We start from the raw sequence: 17,857 nt of genomic DNA on the forward strand, positions 1-17,857 counted from the left end.
TATCTTTTGGAATTAACGTTTTGGCTTTTTCTGGGTAATACCCAGCGGTGGAATCACTGGCTCATAGGATATTTGTCTTTAATTTTTGAGTAACCCCCATTCTGTTTTTCACAGGGCACCGTGTACCAATTTATGCTCCCACCAACAGTGCACGAGGGTTTCTTTTTCTCCACATCCTGGCCAGCGCTTGGTATTTTTCACTGGACTAGCCACTCGGACACATGTGAGGTGTTACCTCCTTGCGGTTTTGATTTGCATTTCCTTGATGATTTAGGACAGCATTTCTTTTCTTTTTTTTTTTAACGTTTATTTATTTTTTGAGACAGAGAGAGACAGAGCATGAACGGGGGAGGGTCAGAGAGAGGGAGACACAGAATCTGAAACAGGCTCCAGGCTCCGAGCTGTCAGCACAGAGCCCGACGCGGGGCTTGAACTCACGGACAGTGAGATCGTGACCTGAGCCGAAGTCGGCCGCTTAACCGACTGAGCCACCCAGGCGCCCCAGGACAGCGTTTCTTAAAGCGTGGTGCCCGACCACTCCTATGTGATAAAAACTGCAGATTCCAAGCACCCAAGCTAGACTTCCTGACCCCCACTTTCTGGCGGTGAGACCTGGGAAGCATTTTTTCAGCAAGCTTCCCTGGTGATTCTAGGCATAACAGTTTGAAATTTGCTGCTCTGTCATCAATCTTTTTGCGCTTATTTGTTAACGATAAAGGTGCTATTAGTTTTACCAGGACTGGGGGGGGGGGGGGGGGGATGAGCGTGGCGGGGAGACGACCGTTCAAAGCTCTATCCTGGCACCTGGCAGCGCTCGGGCTGCCGGCCTATCCCAGCCACGCAGGGTCCCCTGGAGAGAAAAGAAGTCAGTCCTGGGCGCCCACGCCAGGCCCCCTGAGACCACTGAAAGGTGGGGAGTCAGACGTCCAAGCCACCGCCCTCGGCATCACCAAGCCCGGGAAGAGCGCGCCAGCCCTTCCCTGCAACCCGAGGCTCCGTGGCTGGGGGTCTGGGAGGACCAGGGGGTGCGCGCCAGACGTTGGGCGTCCCGGCGGCCTCTCCGCTCCCGTTACCGTTGGCAACGGCACAGGCCGCCAGAGTCGGCGTGGCGCGAGTAGGTGGGACTTCCCGGCTCTGGAAGCCAATGCGCATGCGGCAGTCGGCGGGTCCCGCGGCACTTCCTGTCGCGTGATCTCGAGGACCAATAAAAGTGCATCACTTGGGGTCACGTGTCTCCGTTCCCATTAGCAACCGGAGGCTTCCAAACAAGCGGCCCGCCCTCCGCATCTTCTGCGGCCCAGCCGCCCTCGGCGATCCCCGGGCTTGACGGGGCTCCGCCTGGCCTCTCCCGCTCCTCCGGGCTGCGACTCCCGCCGCCGCCATGGTGAGTAGCCGGCCGGGCGCCGCCGCCCCGCGCGGAGGAGACGCCGAGCCGGGGCCGAGGGAGGGCGTGGCTGCCGCCGGGCCCAGTCCGGCCCCTGGGCCTCCCGGCCGCCGAGGCTCCGTTAACCAAGGCCCAAGCCCCTTCGGCGTACCGGCCGCCTCTCTCCCCCGCGTCGGGTCAGGCCTCACCCCTACCTGGGCGGGCCCGGCCCAGTCACATCTCCAAGGTCGGGGGAGCTGCAGGGAACGGCTGCCAGCCCACGGCGCAGGGCGGGATTCTCGCTCCGGTCCTAAAACTCCCAAGTTTTCACACGCACACCCCTTTGACGGCATGAACAGCAGTGTACTGCAACGAGTTGAGGAGCGAGAGCGTGATTGAATCCAGCTTTCGGTTGCGAGAGTGACTTTAACAGTCCAAGCCCGGGGCGCCTGGGTGGCTCAGTCGGTTGAGCGTCCGACTTCAGCTCAGGTCATGATCTCACTGTCTGTGAGTTCGAGCCCCGCGTCGGGCTCTGTGCTGACAGCTCGGAGCCTGGAGCCTGTTTCGGATTCTGTGTCTCCCTCTCTCTCTGACCCTCTCCCATTCATGCTCTGTCTCTGTCTCAAAAATAAGTAAACATTAAAAAAAAAAAAAAAAAGAGTCCAAGCCCTCCATTGTACAGCTGAAGGAACTTGGGTGGTGTAACTTCTTTTGTTTTGACTTGTTCCGAAGAGGCCAGGCCTGTATGCAGAAACAGATCCATTCCTCTTTCCAGCGGATAGGGCATGGCAGCCGTACTTAGAACAGTGCACAGTCCGGGGCGCCTGGGTGGCGCAGTCGGTTAAGCGTCCGACTTCAGCCAGGTCACGATCTCGCGGTCCGTGAGTTCGAGCCCCGCGTCAGGCTCTGGGCTGATGGCTCGGAGCCTGGAGCCTGTTTCTGATTCTGTGTCTCCCTCTCTCTCTGCCCCTCCCCCGTTCATGCTCTGTCTCTCTCTGTCCCAAAAATAAATAAAAAACGTTGGAAAAAAAAATTAAAAAAAAATAAAAAAAAAAAGAACAGTGCACAGTCCTAAAGTTAGGTTAGGAAGAAAGGATGATGCCAGAGTTGGGGGGCACCATTGCCATGGGCCACTGAAATACCTCGGCAGTGAAACGAGTGTAACATTGTGTGTCAGCTGTACTCAAATTAAAAAAAAAATTTTTTTTAATGTTTTATTTATTTTTGAGAGACAGAGTCTCTCTTGGGGGAGGGGCAGGGAGGGAGGGAGACACAGAATCTGAAGGAGGCTCCAGGCCCCGAGCTGTCAGCACAGAGCCCACCGTGGGGCGATGTCGGATGCTTAACCGACTGAGCCACCTAGGCGCCCCAAATTTAAAAAGTTTTCTAAATAAATAAAAGCTCCCAGTAATTCTAAAGGAAGGAAGGAAGGAAGGAAGGAAGGAAGGAAGGAAGGAAGGAAGGAAGGAAGGAAAAAAAAGTTGCTGGTGAGCATTACAAAAGCAATTTGAGCAGGTATGGGTTTAAGGGCTAGGTGATGGCATAGCAAGGGTAGAAGGGGTGGGGGTTGCAAGGGTAGTTAAAGGGAATCTCAGGGTTGAGGGGTTTTGTGTGGTTTTGAATAAGGTTTATATGTATAGTCTTCCCTGTAGTCTGAAGGGGGGAAGAAACCCATGGAATGTTGAGACGGGAGAATAATTGGTTAAATAAAGTCCTCCAGGAGTTTGAAAGAACCGATTAAGGCCCGATGAAGAAGTGACCCTCAAAAGGAGGAAAGCTCTTTAAGTTCATTTGTTGCCACCTGTCTGTTGCTTGTGAGGCCCTGTGCTTAGTACCGGGGATGGTGGTACCTTAGGGAACCAGGTGGGCAAGGTCCTGACCTTCAGAGACCCGTGTCCTAAGGAAGTTGAGACTGCAGAGGGGAGCCGTGTGGATGCAGAAAAGCCACCGTGAGGGACTGGGGGCTGAAGGAGATCATGCCCGATGGCCTTGGTGTTTGCTTCCAACACTGTGAAGAGGGTGACAAGCCTGAGACAGAGGCTCAGAAGTTAGACCTTAGTCTCCCACAGGAAGGCCATGGTAGATCATTGTTCTTAAAATAAAGATCGTTCCTGACTCATAGAGTCCCTACATTAGATATTCAATTGTGCAGTATCCTTTTCTTTTCAGCGTAGCTATAAACTGAAAAAAAAAAAAAATCACTAATTTCTAGTTCATAGTTGTCCAGCTCTCAGCTAGTTTAAAATAAAGACCACTTCATGAGTATTTCAAAAACCCAGTACATTTCTTAAAGCTGCGTTAGCCAGGGTAAAGTTAAGTCGCTGTCATATATATCAAAACAAACAAACAAACAAACAAAAACAGTGGCTTCAAGAATACCTAAGTGTGTTTCTCACTTAGCAGCCGTTTCCCTGCTCATCTAGGTCTGTAGGTCAGTGCTGCTCCACAACATCGGGTTGGGATAAGGGTCCCTTTCATCGTGCTGTCCGCCCAACCCCCAGAGCACTGTGAGGTTCAGCTGAGCCCCCCCCCCCGCCCCCACCGGCTCCAGGTCTCAGGGAAATAGGTGCGGCAAAGACCCAACCCTGTCGGAAGGCCCATGCTCTGGAGTAGGCTTCACCTCTTCCGCTCACATCCAGTACTGAGCAGCAATTGAGTGGCTGCAGGAAGGGCTGGGAAGCGTCCTCCAGTTGGGTAGCCATTTCCCCGGGAGGAAGGGAAGAATGGAATTTGGTGGACACGTAGCGGTCCCTTCTGTATCTTCATCGTTGGTTCCTTCATCACACCTCCAAGACTAACATCTGCTTTTCTCTCTTTTAGGCAGAGCTGGGCCTAAATGAACACCATCAAAACGAAGTTATTAACTACATGCGTTTTGCTCGTTCCAGAAGAGGCTTGAGACTCAAAACTGTCGATTCCTGCTTCCAAGACCTCAAGGAGAGCAGGTATCAGAGGACTCAAAGGGAACCCCAGGGGAAACCTGGATCCTCTCCGGTAGCCGGTGTGGGGATATGGCTGCAGAGGCCATACGAACCATTGCCGGGATTATCATGATCGGGTCCCCCCTGAGAGTGACTCCACCAAGCCCCGTGGATAGGTGAAATTCGGGAAACCGGGTTGTGGTGGGAGCAATCTGTTACCAAACGTACACATAGGATAATGACGAGATTGCAAAGTTTCGAAAGGGCCATCAGGAAATGGCGAAGTGCTTGTAGGTTAATGATTGCCTTGCTGTATTAAAGATCCCAGAACTTGGATTACCTGAGCTATTAATGAAAGGATTCGAGCCATAAGGCGTGGCAGTTAGCAAGACGACACCTACGCCGTTCATACTGAAGAACTGGGAGGGGGGAAAACAGCAGGAAACCACAGAAAGCTTGCGCTGGTACCGACACTGTTCGTGGGTATACGGCAAGAGATGATCATTAGTTTGGTTGAGCCTGTCGTAGGATGTAATTAAAGTCCGTGGAAAATTCATGTTTGATCTGGAGAAACATAGGGAAACCAATGAAAGGAAAGGACTAAGTAGTAAAGAGACCCCAGATTACTCGGGGATCAGACTTTGGCACGATTAAATGTCAGATGAGATGGAAATGAGAAAGGCCTCCGCATGAGCGACACGTGTCGCAAAGCCACGCACGGCACACGATAGGGGACGCCACCAGCTGTAGACCTTTATGTGTTCAACCCACCGATGTAACCTGGTCAGCTGGTCTCCTGACCCCCAGCAGATGAAAGCAACGATTGCACTGGCCCGGCTGTGAGCCACGGAAGATACTTCATCACTCACTTTATACAGCGGGTGCCTTAATTGCTGTTCATAAGCATGAACTTGGGTTGCCAAAAAAAAAAAAAAAAAAAGTGGAAGCAGATTTGGTTTGTTCTACTAAAGAATAGAGGAAGATGGTTGATGTATTGAATAAGGGTGTTCCCCCCAAAATAGTTGAAGTTGTGGTTTTTTTAGACTGGCTCATTCTGGCTAAATGAAACATTGAAGAATAGTAACAAATACTACTAACTTGAGTATAACTCTGGTCAAACTGGTGGGCTCCTTAATTCTGTCCTTTTGGAAGTGAGGAGTGATGGGGCCATCACTCCTGTCCCCTGAGCGGCTGAGGGTTGGGGCCAGGAGGGGAGAGACGGTCTTACTGTCAAACTGTCCTTTAAATTAGGAGCTTTTTCGGGATTTGGCTGTTGGGCGTGTTGCTGAGACTCCCGGAAATGATTGTGGGCTTGAGTCACCCCCACCGTGGGACCAGGGCCATGTCACCCCTGCCCTCTGAGCCTGCATCCCCCGCCCCCATCTGGAACGCCAGGGGGTTGAAGAAAATGGCTCTGAGGTCCCTCCCAACCTAAACCTGCCCCGTGGGAGAGTGGGTTTTAATGCTGTTGTTGATGATGACTTCCTTTTTAGGGAATGGTCAGTGCTCAGAGGAGCTGCACCTAAGATAAGTTAGTTGTTTTTTGTTGTTTTTTCATTTGGGCCTCAAGAATGCCAAGAGAAAGGGGCGCCTGGGTGGCTCAGTCAGCTAAGCGTCCAACTCTCGGCTTCGGCTCAGGTCATGATCTCGAGGTCTCGTGAGTTGAAGCCCCGTGTCGGAGGCTGCGCTGACAGTGCGGAGCCTGCTTGGGATTCTCTCTGCCTCTCTCTCTGCCCCTCCCCTGCTCACACTGTCTCTGCCTCTCTCTCTGCCCCTCCCCTGCTCACACTGTCTCTGCCTCTCTCAAAATAAATAAATAAACTTAAAAAAAAAAGGAATGCCAAGAGAAGCAGCACATAACTATTTTCTTATAATCATTTGCTACCATTGGAGTAGTTCATACAATTATTGAAATGCTAGACAAAGGGAAAGGAAAGGAAAAACACTACCTTCTAGGGGACTCTTGAAACTGCTAAATGTGAGAAGACTGATTTTAGCGGAGATTAAAATAAAAAAATTTTTAAACCGAGAACGTAAAGAAAAAAGTAAACGCTTGGGGGAATGTTTCTGAGCACCTACTTTGTATTAGAGGGCACGTACACCCGCAATTGGGTCATTCAGACAGACACCAAAAGTGAACTGAGCTTCAGGTATCTTCAGTACGGTTTATTCATAAAGAAGATCGTTCCCGAAGAGATTTTCCCAATAACCCCGTCACCCCTCGGTCGACCCGAATGTGGGTCTCTTAGTCTTGTTTTATTTCGTAAACGGTTTGGGTCGTTCATCCGGAAGTCTGGGACTGTGGTTGTTCCGCAGGCTAGTGGAGGAGACCTTCACCGTGGACGAGGTGTCCGAGGTCCTGAGCGGGCTGCAGGCCGTGGTCTACAGCGAGGTGGAGTCTGAGCTCATCAACACGGCGCACACCAACGTGTTACTCCTGCGGCAGCTCTTCTCCCAAGCCGAGAAGTGGTACCTCAAGCTGCAGACGGACATCTCGGAACTTGAAAACAGGTGACACGTCCGTCTCTGCGGTTAGGACGGTAGAGGCCCCAGCACGGTCTCAGAAGTTAGCGAACGTCTGCGCCGCTTCTGCTCTCAGGGCCGGGGCCTGAGGAAGCGTGGGGTGGGCAGCAGGACGGCCTCTGGGTACCCACCGAGTGATCTCTTAGGTGCCGCTCGGTGTCCCCTTCAGAATTCTGTTTCTCCGAATCTCGGGTGTTACAGAGGCGTTTGAGATTCATGGAATTGCTTTTCGGGCTGTTACTAATGATCCCTGCCCATTTCTTTGTTGGTCGGATTGTATTATAATGAGTCTTTAGACATGATAGGTCGATGAGGGGGATGAAGATTATGAAACAAATGAAAGATGAATTCAAATACCGTCAATTCAGACCGGGAGGATTGCAGTTTTTTCTATAATTACATTTTAAGTTATACACTTCCTTTAAAATAGGAAATGCAAACAAAAAACAAAACTGTTTTGTAATCTCGAAGGTATCAAAGAGCTCATTAATTTAAACAAGGTAAAATGAGGGATGCCTGGGTGACTCAGTCGGTCAAGCATCCGACTCTTGTTTTCAGCTCAGTCATGATCTCACAATTCATGGGTTCGAGCCCCACATCAGGCTCTGCACTGACAAGAATCTGCTTGGGATTCTCTGTCTCTCTCTGTCTCTCTCTGTCGTGTGTCTCTCTCTCCCTCTCTGCCCCTACCCACCTCCCCACTCGCACATGCACACCCTCATTCTCTTTCTCTCTTAAAATAAATAAATAAACATTAACAACAACAACAACAACCCAGGGGTGCCTGGGTGGCTCAATCGGTTAAGCATCCGACTTCTGCTCAGGTCATGATCTCATGGTTCGTGGGTTCAAGCCCCGCGTCGGGCTCTGTACTGACAGCTCGGAGCCTGGAGCCTGCTTCGGATTCTGTGTCTCCCTCTCTTTCTGCCCCTTCCTCTCTTGCTCTGTCTCTGTCTCTCAAAAATGGATAAACGTGAAAAAAAAATTCAAAACTAGAAAAAAAAGAAGTAAAATGAAATTCAAACTTAGTCTAAGAGAAGCCGGGCCAGAAATGAGGAAAGACTGACCGCCCCCAGGCACGGCGGCAGAGATTGGTGAACCACCCTGGGATGGCCTTCCTGAACCGGGGAGGAAAACCGGTTCAGTCCACTGGCCGCCAGGGGGAGCTGCTGAGAAAACTTGGAGAAAGCACCACAGTAAGCTTGGGAGAGTGGTTACCACATCCCCTCCCAGGCGCCCGCGTGGGCCACCCCCGGGATCCAGACTGGGACCACACCGGGGCAGGGAAAGGGAACAGTCAGGTGGTTGGTTCATTCCCGAACCAGCTTTCTTCCTCAGAGGTACAGCATATTCCTTCCCAGTAGGGGTGATACTCTTTTTTCAGTAGGTATCACGGAACTAATCCCATGTCTCCGAGGCTACTTACTCTATGAGAGCCAGTCTGCGTTTCTTGAACATTCACTAGCTGACGATCGATGTAAATCATGTCTGAGAGCAGTCTCCCTCTAGCACCTCAGAAATACGGAATTGAGGACAAGTTGTACCAGATTTGAACTAACACTGTAGTTTCATTCTGGCGATTAGAGCGTATGCTCAGTAGGCACACGATCCTAGGTGCCGTGGAATATTCAAATCCGGTCCCTGGGTTGGGCTCTGGGCCACTGGTAACTAGGAATCATTTTCGACAGGGTGCTCTGTTCTCTCCGGCGTGTTGTGGGAGATCGGTGCCAGTGATTTTATTCTTCTGTGTCTGGGATGCAAATCTATTTTAAATGAATTTTTTTTCACATTTCTATCTTCCAGAGAATTATTAGAACAAGTTGCAGAATTCGAAAAAGCAGAATTTACGTCTTCGAATAAAAAGGTAACTTGGCGTCGTCCTAAGCCCACACCCTAGTGGCCGGCGTTTAGTATCCTCGAGGTGCTCAGAGCGGTTCAGAGGTGCGGGTGCAAACCCTCAAGGGAACGCGTTTAATTCAAGAGCAGAATTCAAACATTCCTGTTTTCAGGCAAAAGCAGGAGAGCTTTGGAAAAAGTAACTGTGAACACTTGCTTCTGTCTCCCCCCCCACACACACACACACACATAGTCACACACACACATTCACACACTCACACACGGAATCCCTGCCGTCCACCCCGCTCCCTGCCATATAGGCTCTTCGCCCAGATGGTGCAGAGCACGGGCATTCGTCCCGGCTCCGGCTCTCTCGCCGAGTGACCTTGAGCGGGTTGCCGGAGGCAGCCGGGCCCTGTTGTGCTCCTCTGTCCAGTGGAGACAACCCTAGTAGTGACCAGTGACCTACTTCTCTTTTCACTCATTCTCGGTATTTGCAACGAGCCCTTAACCAGCCGCACCCCGAACGCTCCCTGGCGCCTGATACAAGGATCCTGCCGAGCTGAATCCGCGGACATACGCCATACCCTTCCTTACAAAACAATTTGCCACTTATTCCTCCGGAGCGCGTTTCCGGGTCAGAGGGCATGGATTCACTTGTCGTTAACGCGCATCGCCAAACTGCCAGGGTACTTGGGCCAAGTTCTCCTTCGCCTGTGGGGTAGCTGCACTCGTGCACTTTTCCCAGACCCGGGCTCCTGCGCACATCTGTTTCAACTCCCTGAAACAGGTGAAAATTCCTGTCCGCAGAGGCCGGGACCTCTATCCGCTCTGGCTTCGAGCACCTTCCCTTCTTCCTTCCTTCCCGCCTTTCCCTTCCGTCTGTAGCTCTTTAAAGGATTTGGGGAGGGTGGGTTTCATGTGCATTTCTGATGTTTGGACGCTGTGGGCCAGGCACTGTCGTAGTCTCGGGATGTAGCAGAGAACCAAACCAACAGAAACCCCCACCCATCCTGTGGAGCCGACATCCAGTGGATACGTTTACACGGTGTTTTCCACTTTAGAAAGTGCAAATGTCGAGGGGCGCCTGGGTGGCTCAGTCAGTTGAGCGTCCAACTTTGGCTCAGGTCATGGTCTCGTGGTAATGAGTTTGAGCCCCACCTCAGGCTCGGTGTTGATGCTGTGGAGCCAGCTTGGGATCGTCTCCCTCTCTCTCTCTCTCCCTCTCTGCCCCTCCCACTCTCTCTCTCAAAAATAAATAAATAAACTTAAAAATGTTTTTAAAAAGAAAGAAAGTGCAAATGTTGAGTGATTACATGTGATTTCTTCTGTGGTGATTTTGGTTTGGTTTCTTTGTTTTGTGTCAGCCCATCCTAGATACCCTGAAGCCAAAGCTTGCTCCACTAAATGAGGGCGGAACAGAACTCCTGAACAAGGTAACGCTGCCCTCGCTTGGAGAAAGGCAAACCCTCTCGTTCGGTGCCTGCACAACTGTAGGGGGGGAGACACTGAGGGAGGGGGGTTTGACTGGGGCCCGGGTCCATGGAGGATAATCAGTCCACTGTAGTCACTTTATTTCGTGGTTCCAGTGGGCCAGAAGAGGGCACTCACCTTCCAGAAAGTCTGAAGCAACTCTTAATTGTGTCTTTTGATGGTGAAGCGAAGGGCATGGCGTTTTGGACAGTGTTTATTGAAGGACATTTGAAGTTTACAGTCTGCAATAACAACGATGGGATTTTTTTATTAGGAAGGTTAATAAAAATTAATTACTAATCTACGAACAATTTTCATGGCTCCTGTGTTCCCAACATTATGCTCGATGGTGTTAGATAAAAAGCAGTGTAGTCCCTAGTCTCTTGCCCTCCAAAACCTTGTGGTCTCATTGAGAAGGGAGAATTAATAGTCTAGAAACAGATAGGAGAATGCTAACGTCTGTGCCTCAGGGTGGCAGAGAAGACAGTTCCGGATCCAAGTGGTTGAGGACAGATTTGGGGCAAGGTGGTTCCTGAGCTGGGCTGAAGGTTAAAGGCAGATTAAATTGTCTGTGGGAGAAAAGGGGGCGTGGGCAGCAGTGAGGGCCGGAAGGGGAGCCGGCGTGATTAGGCACGGAGTGCGGTGCTCTCGGGCCCCATGCGTGTGTTGAGCGTAGGGACTGGCCTCCCTGCCGACCCTCAGATGGAGCTGCTTGGAGCCAAGGTCTCTGGTCAAGTTCAGTCAGAAGCACCTAGCGGCTTGGGTGTAGAGCGTTGCACTGATAAAGACTGTGTTTTTAGGGGGTGTCTGGGGGGGCTCAGTCGGTTAAGCCTCCGACTCTTGATTTCGGCTCAGGTCATGATCTTACCGTTTGTGAGATTGACCCCGCATCAGGCTCTCTGCTGACAGTGTGGAGCCTGCTTGGGATTCTCTCTCCGTCTCTCTCTGCTCCTCCCCTCCCTTTCTCTCTCAAAATAAATATAATTTTAAAACTTTAAAAGAAAAAAAAAAAGGCTGTGTTTCTAGGATAAGTGCAGGTGTTGGCCGTGAAAAGTCCCAAGAGTTGCAGGATCAGCTAGGTGAGAGGTGGCAGGAGAGGGAGACTTTGGAAGAAGGCTGAGAACGGAGGCCTGAAGGGAGCCTTAGAGACTGTGAAAGAGGCTTAGAGACCGCAAGTGACACACAGGTGTGGAGGCCAATGGGCTGGGTGGGACTGGATGTCACCAGGAACCAGGGCACGCAGATGTTTGAGCTGACAAATAATTAAATTTAGTTTTGAAATTAAACTTTGAAGCGAAACAACTTCAAGTATTGAAAAGACCGTAGCTAAAATAATAAACCTTTATTTACTCACAAAGGAAATTGAAAGACTTCAAGAAGAGAATGAGAAATTGAAGTCAAGGCTGAAGACCATTGAAATACAGGTAACCGAGAAATACTTCGCCAAAATTCTTGAAAGAGCTGCTTACAGAATAAATACTGAGGGTGTTCTGTTTAAATCTGATTACAGGCAACACAGGCATTAGATGAGAAGTCAAAACTGGAAAGAGCACTGCAGGACTTACAGCTTGACCAAGGAAATCAAAAGGTGAAAGTTGTTTGAAATGCAGTCGATGACACTGTAATGATCTTGTGACAGTTGGTAACCACGCTTATCACGAGGATCACTTTGAGCGGTACAGAAATCTCGGATCAATACGATGTCTGCCTGAGGCTGATAGGATATTACACGTCAGTTACCCTTCCATTTTTTGAAGAGGCGGAATAAGTTTTAGCTATCTTTGTCGTGGTTTTCTAATAGAATAAATAGACTAAAAGTGCAACCTTAACGTGAAGCCTTAGTTACTGTTCGTTCTGCCCCTCCTCTGCCACTCCCTGAGAGGGATGCCACCACGGTCCTGCAGGGGGACATCCCTGTCCAGGGAAGGCCGGGAGAGGGCCGAAGGGGCAGGCCCGCCGCTCACCCCCCTCACGGTCCCCAGAGCCCGCCAGCATAAAAGATATTCTCAAGTTTATTTTTTTTTTAGCTCTTCTCCCTTTTACCTTGACCTTCCAACTACAATGGGGGGAAAGGAAATGACGAAAGGAGGGGTTTTTAGTCCATTGGATTGGTTTTTGGCGTTTATTATATAGAACTTCTGATTAAGTCGGCCTTTGGCGAGCGTGACAGAATAGGGTGAATTTACTCGGTCTGCGTCTTCAAACCCGCCTCCGTCTGGTGGCACTCGTGTAACGCACCCAAATCCGGTGGTGGCTCTCCAGGCCCGTCCGAGGGGCGTGACCGAGGATGGCTCTGCCCGCGGGAGGTTCTCGCGTGCACAGGTGGCCTTGCCGTGGATGCTAGACGCTGCCACAGACTTCCTGTCAGTGGGGCCGCTGGAGGGAGTTTTCACCGTAGCTCCGGCTTTTCCAATGGTTGTACCGTCATCACTGACGTCCGCCAAACAGTCCCCGACTTGCTTCGTTGCACTTCTGTGGTTTCCTTATGGAAAACTTCAAACTCATACGGAAGTAGAGGGTACGGTGTCATGCACCCCGGTGCCTGTCACTCGGCTTCCCGGTCCCCTGGGGTTGGCCAGGCTGCCTTCCCGCTTCCTCCCCGTCGCCCCTCCCTTCACGTTTCTTTGAGGCAAAACTCAGCCATGACGTCATTTCATCTGGAGATGTTTTTAAAATAGGATAATCCTGGGGCACCTGGGTGGCAGTCGGTTAAGCGTCCGATTTCGGCTCAGGTCATGATCTCATGATTCATGAGTTCGAGCCCCTGGTGGGGCTGTGTGCTGACAGCTCGGAGCCTGGAGCCTGCTTCGGATTCTGTGTCTCTGCCCCTCCCCGCCCCTCGTGCTCTGTCTCTCTCAAAAATAAACATTTACAAAATGATAAAAAAATAATAAGTAAAAATAAAATAGGATAATTCTTAGATGGCTAAAAAAATAACAAAGGAGAGATCTATGATTTTCAATCCTCTATCAAGGACTGTAGATTTAGAAAACAGAGCTAAACACTCCAGAGCAGCTTCATAACTTCTCAAAACAATTACAAACATTTTTGGATGAAGAATTTCTTTTAAAATTACTTTTAAGATCTGGGCAAAAGAAGATATGTGCACACTTTCACTAGCTGTGCAGAAATAAAACCTTCGTAAGGACCAGACTTCAAACGTGAGTGAGGAGTTTGTCGGTAGTTCTGTTCCGTCTTCATATTTAGCAATTATCGACCATTTTCCTGGCCTAGTAATACAGCTTTTTCCGTTATAAGTTTATCCAGTCAAAAACAAGATCCAGCTGCTTTTGTTGTGCCGATAGGGTGTGCAAACATGCATCTTGCTTTAAAAAACAAAAACTTAAGGGGCGCCTGGGTGGCTCAGTCGGTTAAGTGGCTGACTTCGGCTCAGGTCATGATCTCGCGGTCCGTGGGTTTGAGCCCCGCGTCGGGCTCTGTGCTGACAGCTCAGAGCCTGGAGCCTGTTTCAGATTCTGTGTCTCCCTCTCTCTGACCCTCCCCCGTTCATGCTCTGTCTCTCTCTGTCTCAAAAATAAATAAACGTTAAAAAAAATTAAAAAAAAAAAAAACAAAAAACTTAAGATCTTCTAAATTTAGCAAACCATATAACCAGTAAGCATTAATTAGGCTCTCATAATATTTTAATGTAAATAATGACTAAGACCTACGTCTATTAAATTTTTGATTTAAAGTTTTTGTATTAAGTTGATTATTTTACCATCTGTGTTACTCAGCATTCTTCAGGATGTTTTCTAAGTTGACTTTTCAAAACGGAAACCCGTCCGCCCTCCCTCCCCCGGGGCACACACAACCTTGTCAGATTTGAGAGCTCACCTCTCTCCTGTCCCTCTGTGGAGTTCCAGCAACGCATACATGACAATTCGCAGATTTGGAGATCAGCGGCCACTGAGCGTCTGCCGCGTGCAGGACAGCATGCTCTAGGGCCGAGGGTGACTGGGCGTGCCGGTGACCCTCAGGGATCTGGAGCTTACCCAGGCTGGCCGGGGAGGCTGACGTGCATGCCCAAAACATTTGCTCTCATGTCACGAGGTTGAATGAGTGTCGTAGAACAGTTGCCGGTTCGGATGTCAACATGAAATTATGTCCGTGCATGTGTTTTCCGTAGGATTTTATAAAGGCCCAAGACTTGAACGACCTGGAAAACACAGTTGCTGCTTTAAAGAGTGAGTTTCAGAAGACACTTAACGACAAGACAGAAAACCAGAAGTCCCTGGAGGAGAATCTCGCAACAGCCAAGCACGACCTACTCAGGGTCCAGGAGCAGCTGAGCATGGCTGAGAAGGTCAGACTTGTCCGCGTGTGTCTGCCCAAGTGGGGAGGAGGGGGAGCTGAGGGAGATGCTGGAGGACAGCTGCGGATTTACCTTGTTTTTTCTCACGGCGTCAGCCAGTGCGTGTTAGAGATCAATCATTTCTGGGAATTGAGAGAGTCTTCTGTCTTTGGCACTAAACTATCTGTGGTAATAAAAAAATGTCCACTCCTTCCTCTGGTTTGGTAAAATACTCCTGCACGGACGGCTTACGTGTGCTGCCCTGTGCCCTGCGATGCCCATCCCCACGTTGCCTGGCAAAGGGATAGGTGACTTCTCTTTAAAGGATTCTATGCCTCGGGGCACCTGGGGGCTCATTTGGTGAAGCGTCCGACTCTCGGATTCGGCTCAGGTCACGATCTCACGGTTTGTGAGTTCGAGCCCCGCGTCAGGCTCCGTGCTGACAGTGCAGAGCCTGCTTGGGATTCTCTCTCTCCTCTCTGCCCCTCCCTTGCTTGCTCTGTCTCTCTCTCTCTCTCTCTCTCTCTCTCTCCAAAAACAAACAAACTTTAAAGGATACTATGCCTTGCTCTTAACTTACATGAAATGCGTAGAAAACTGTGCTGTTCGCTTTAGGGATGAGACTCTTAAGCATGCAGGGGCTAAAATGTAACTGAATGAAAAATCTTCCTCCCAGAATACTGACACTACTTGGGGATTTGGGGAAAAGCTCATGCTTATTTCACCTGAGAATGAGTTTACCGTCTCAAACAGACGTCCCACGTCCAGGGCACAGTATGCTTCAGTCCTACGCTAACATTGTACACGGTTACGGGTTGACAGTGTTGCCCTTTGACTTCTCATTTGAAGGAATGTATTTTTAAGTTCGAACAGTCTTAATGTTACGTAAGGAAATTTTAAAAAGAAATCAGAAAATAACATAAGCAGAATATTAGTAAAAATAAAGCCAAAATACACGTTTTTATCAGGTGTGTTCTTTCTCTCCTTCGCCGTTTCTCAGTAACGGGCTGACCTTTTTCACTGCACAGGAATTAGACAAGAAATTCCAACAGACAGCAGCTTATCGAAACATGAAAGAGATTCTCACCAGGAAGAATGACCAAATCAAAGACCTGAGGAGAAGACTGGCCAAGTAAGCCTTGCTGATCCCGCGTGGCTCTCGGGTTTGCATCACTGCCGGGTTGATGTTTGTTCTTCGTGAAATCTCAGCCTGTGTCCGGAGAGGTCAGGCCAGTGGGTAGTTAGCTGCTCTGTCATTTAGTCCAGAAGCCTGCGTCTGAGGAAAGCGTTGTCCGTACTGCCCGCCAGGGCTGGAACTTCAGACACACGGCTACGATAGGCCGCTCTTGGCAACGGTCATTTAAGCAGGATATCAGAAAGGAAACCCAGCCAGCTTACGGGTGGCCTTGGCGTTTCTCCTCAGGAGTGTTCTCACAGGAGCCTAAGACCCGGTCACACTGTGCCCTCCGTGACAGTTGAGGTGCCAGAGAAGGCGGTCCCTGCAGATGGGCGCCGTAGCCGGCGTGGCCTAGGAGTTCATGTTCCGCGCGACACCCAGGGAGGGCCGTGTCCAGTTCCGGGAGCTCACCACGTGGGGGGACGCCTGCAGCCGTGGCCCCTGCCACACGGTCACGGTGCACCCACAGCCGTCCCGGTCCGGATGTGGTCTGCTCTTCAGGCTCATTTCTGTCCTCAGCGGGTTCACCTGGAAACTCAGCTGACATGTTACCTGGATTCCAGGGGAACAGAGCTGGGAAGTAAATCCAAGATCTAGTTCTTTAGAGAAGGGGGTTGGTTAACCTTCTCGCGTGGTCATATCAGCACCCTGCGTCCATCTGACCGTTCGGGTGGTTACTGAGTTTCTGCTGTGCTAAGCTGCCGTGGGTCTAAGCGCCAGCTGTAGAGACTTAGAGTCCAGAAGCGTCTTCACACTTGGTTGCCCCTTTCTCCCACCTGCTGCCAGAGCCGCCTCTGCGTCACCGTCACACTGCCTTGACCGGGCCCTGCTCCCACCGGAGCAGTGACTTCGAGTGAAAAACGCAACACTGCTGGTTCGGTCACCAGAGATGTTTCGCGTAAACTCATTTGGTAACGACAACGACAAAAAGTATCATGACGTTATGGTCTTCCCTGAATTTTCTTATCTCTTTCCAGATACGAACCCGAAGATTAAAACCCGAAGAAGATTTCTTCTGGAAGCTGCCACAGCATAAAAGTACAAGCTGTTTCTCACCTCAGACACGTATTTTGAAGCAGTTTGTTATATTCCCTCTCTTTATTTTTCTAATATATAGACTTTGCTTCTACTATTTAGAACTAGACTCCCTATTGCAGCTACCTGATTGAGCAGAGGGGAGCCTGCTGCCTGATCCCGGCCGGCCGGCCCAGACCCCTCTGCGAGCATTCCAGGGCCTCCGTTCCGATGCAGTGAGAACTCTTTGTGGTAAAGAAGAGATTTTAGAGCGGGAAGAAGAGCCTTCTCCTTCCGCATTAGCACAAAGCATATACCATTTCAGTAAATGTTAAAAATAAAAACAGTTATTAAAGATAGTTACTACAAATAAACCTTATTTTTCAAAATCTAATTCATTTTCTCTGTTTCATCATAAAAAAAAAGATACAGGGGCGCCTGGGTGGCGCAGTCGGTTAAGCGTCCGACTTCAGCCAGGTCACGATCTCGCGGTCCGTGAGTTCGAGCCCCGCGTCGGGCTCTGGGCCGATGGCTCGGAGCCTGGAGCCTGTTTCCGATTCTGTGTCTCCCTCTCTCTCTGCCCCTCCCCCGTTCATGCTCTGTCTCTCTCTGTCCCAAAAATAAATAAAAAACGTTGAAAAAAAAAATTTAAAAAAAAAAAAAAATTTAAAAAAAGATACAAATGCCCTGAAAATGTGACCATCAACTTTTATAGGCAGTATTTTTACCAATTAAAAGGAAAATGAACAGCAAACATGAGGATTCGATTAACTTCCGTCTCTCTAGCTAAACGCTGTGTTTATCAGAGGAGGGCAGACATTTTTTGCAACCCAATTTACCATTGGATTACTGGGTTACTGATGGAGCAGTCAGATCCATCCCGTGCTGCCCAGTTAAAGTATCTGGGCTCACTGGGGCACCTGGGGGGCTCAGTCAGTTGAGCATCCAACATCAGCTCAGGTCATGATCTCATAGTTCGTGAGTTCGAGCCCCACATCAGGCTCTGTGCTGACAGCTCGGAGCCTGGAGCCTGCTTCGGATTCTGTGTCTTCCTCTCTCTCTCTGCCCCTCCGCTGCTCATGCTCTCTCTGTCTCTCAAAAATAAGTAAATGTAAAAAAAAAAAAACGAGTGAGAGAAGGGAGGGACAAATCTGACAGGCCAGCCTCCATAGTGCATTCCCTCTGCACCTACCTCTCACCATGGATGTCACTCAATCTCTGTTCCTTCTAGAACTTTCAGTGAGGATTCCAGTGTC

General features: G+C 49.9%; 1 protein-coding gene across 3 annotated transcripts; it reads left to right on the forward strand.

Annotated features, from left to right (window-relative positions):
- Positions 1–1,235: 1,235 nt before the first annotated feature.
- LZTFL1 (leucine zipper transcription factor like 1) lies at positions 1,236–16,995 on the forward strand. 3 transcript variants are annotated; one of them, XM_058727255.1, is made up of 11 exons: positions 1,236–1,384; positions 4,184–4,308; positions 6,601–6,795; positions 8,611–8,671; positions 10,011–10,079; positions 11,475–11,540; positions 11,627–11,704; positions 14,246–14,422; positions 15,439–15,542; positions 16,565–16,625; positions 16,705–16,995. In XM_058727255.1, the coding sequence occupies exons 1-10, from the start codon at positions 1,382–1,384 to the stop codon at positions 16,581–16,583; spliced, it is 897 nt and encodes a 298-aa protein (XP_058583238.1). In that variant the 5' UTR covers positions 1,236–1,381; the 3' UTR covers positions 16,584–16,625; positions 16,705–16,995. The 3 variants fall into 3 exon arrangements, with proteins under 3 accessions (XP_058583238.1, XP_058583237.1, XP_058583236.1); XM_058727254.1 differs by having other exon boundaries at positions 16,725–16,995; XM_058727253.1 differs by having other exon boundaries at positions 16,565–16,995.
- Positions 16,996–17,857: the final 862 nt, after the last annotated feature.

Source organism: Neofelis nebulosa, chromosome 4 (assembly GCF_028018385.1).
Source record: "Neofelis nebulosa isolate mNeoNeb1 chromosome 4, mNeoNeb1.pri, whole genome shotgun sequence".
NCBI lineage: Eukaryota > Metazoa > Chordata > Mammalia > Carnivora > Felidae > Neofelis > Neofelis nebulosa.

What these genes read in the sequence shown, in the direction of transcription:
- LZTFL1 (XM_058727253.1), top strand. An exon ending in ATCTCGGAACTTGAAAACAG is followed by an intron (nt 6,796 to 8,610) that starts GTGACACGTCCG and finishes TCTATCTTCCAG; the next exon opens with AGAATTATTAGAACAAGTTG. An exon ending in GAACAGAACTCCTGAACAAG is followed by an intron (nt 10,080 to 11,474) that starts GTAACGCTGCCC and finishes TTACTCACAAAG; the next exon opens with GAAATTGAAAGACTTCAAGA.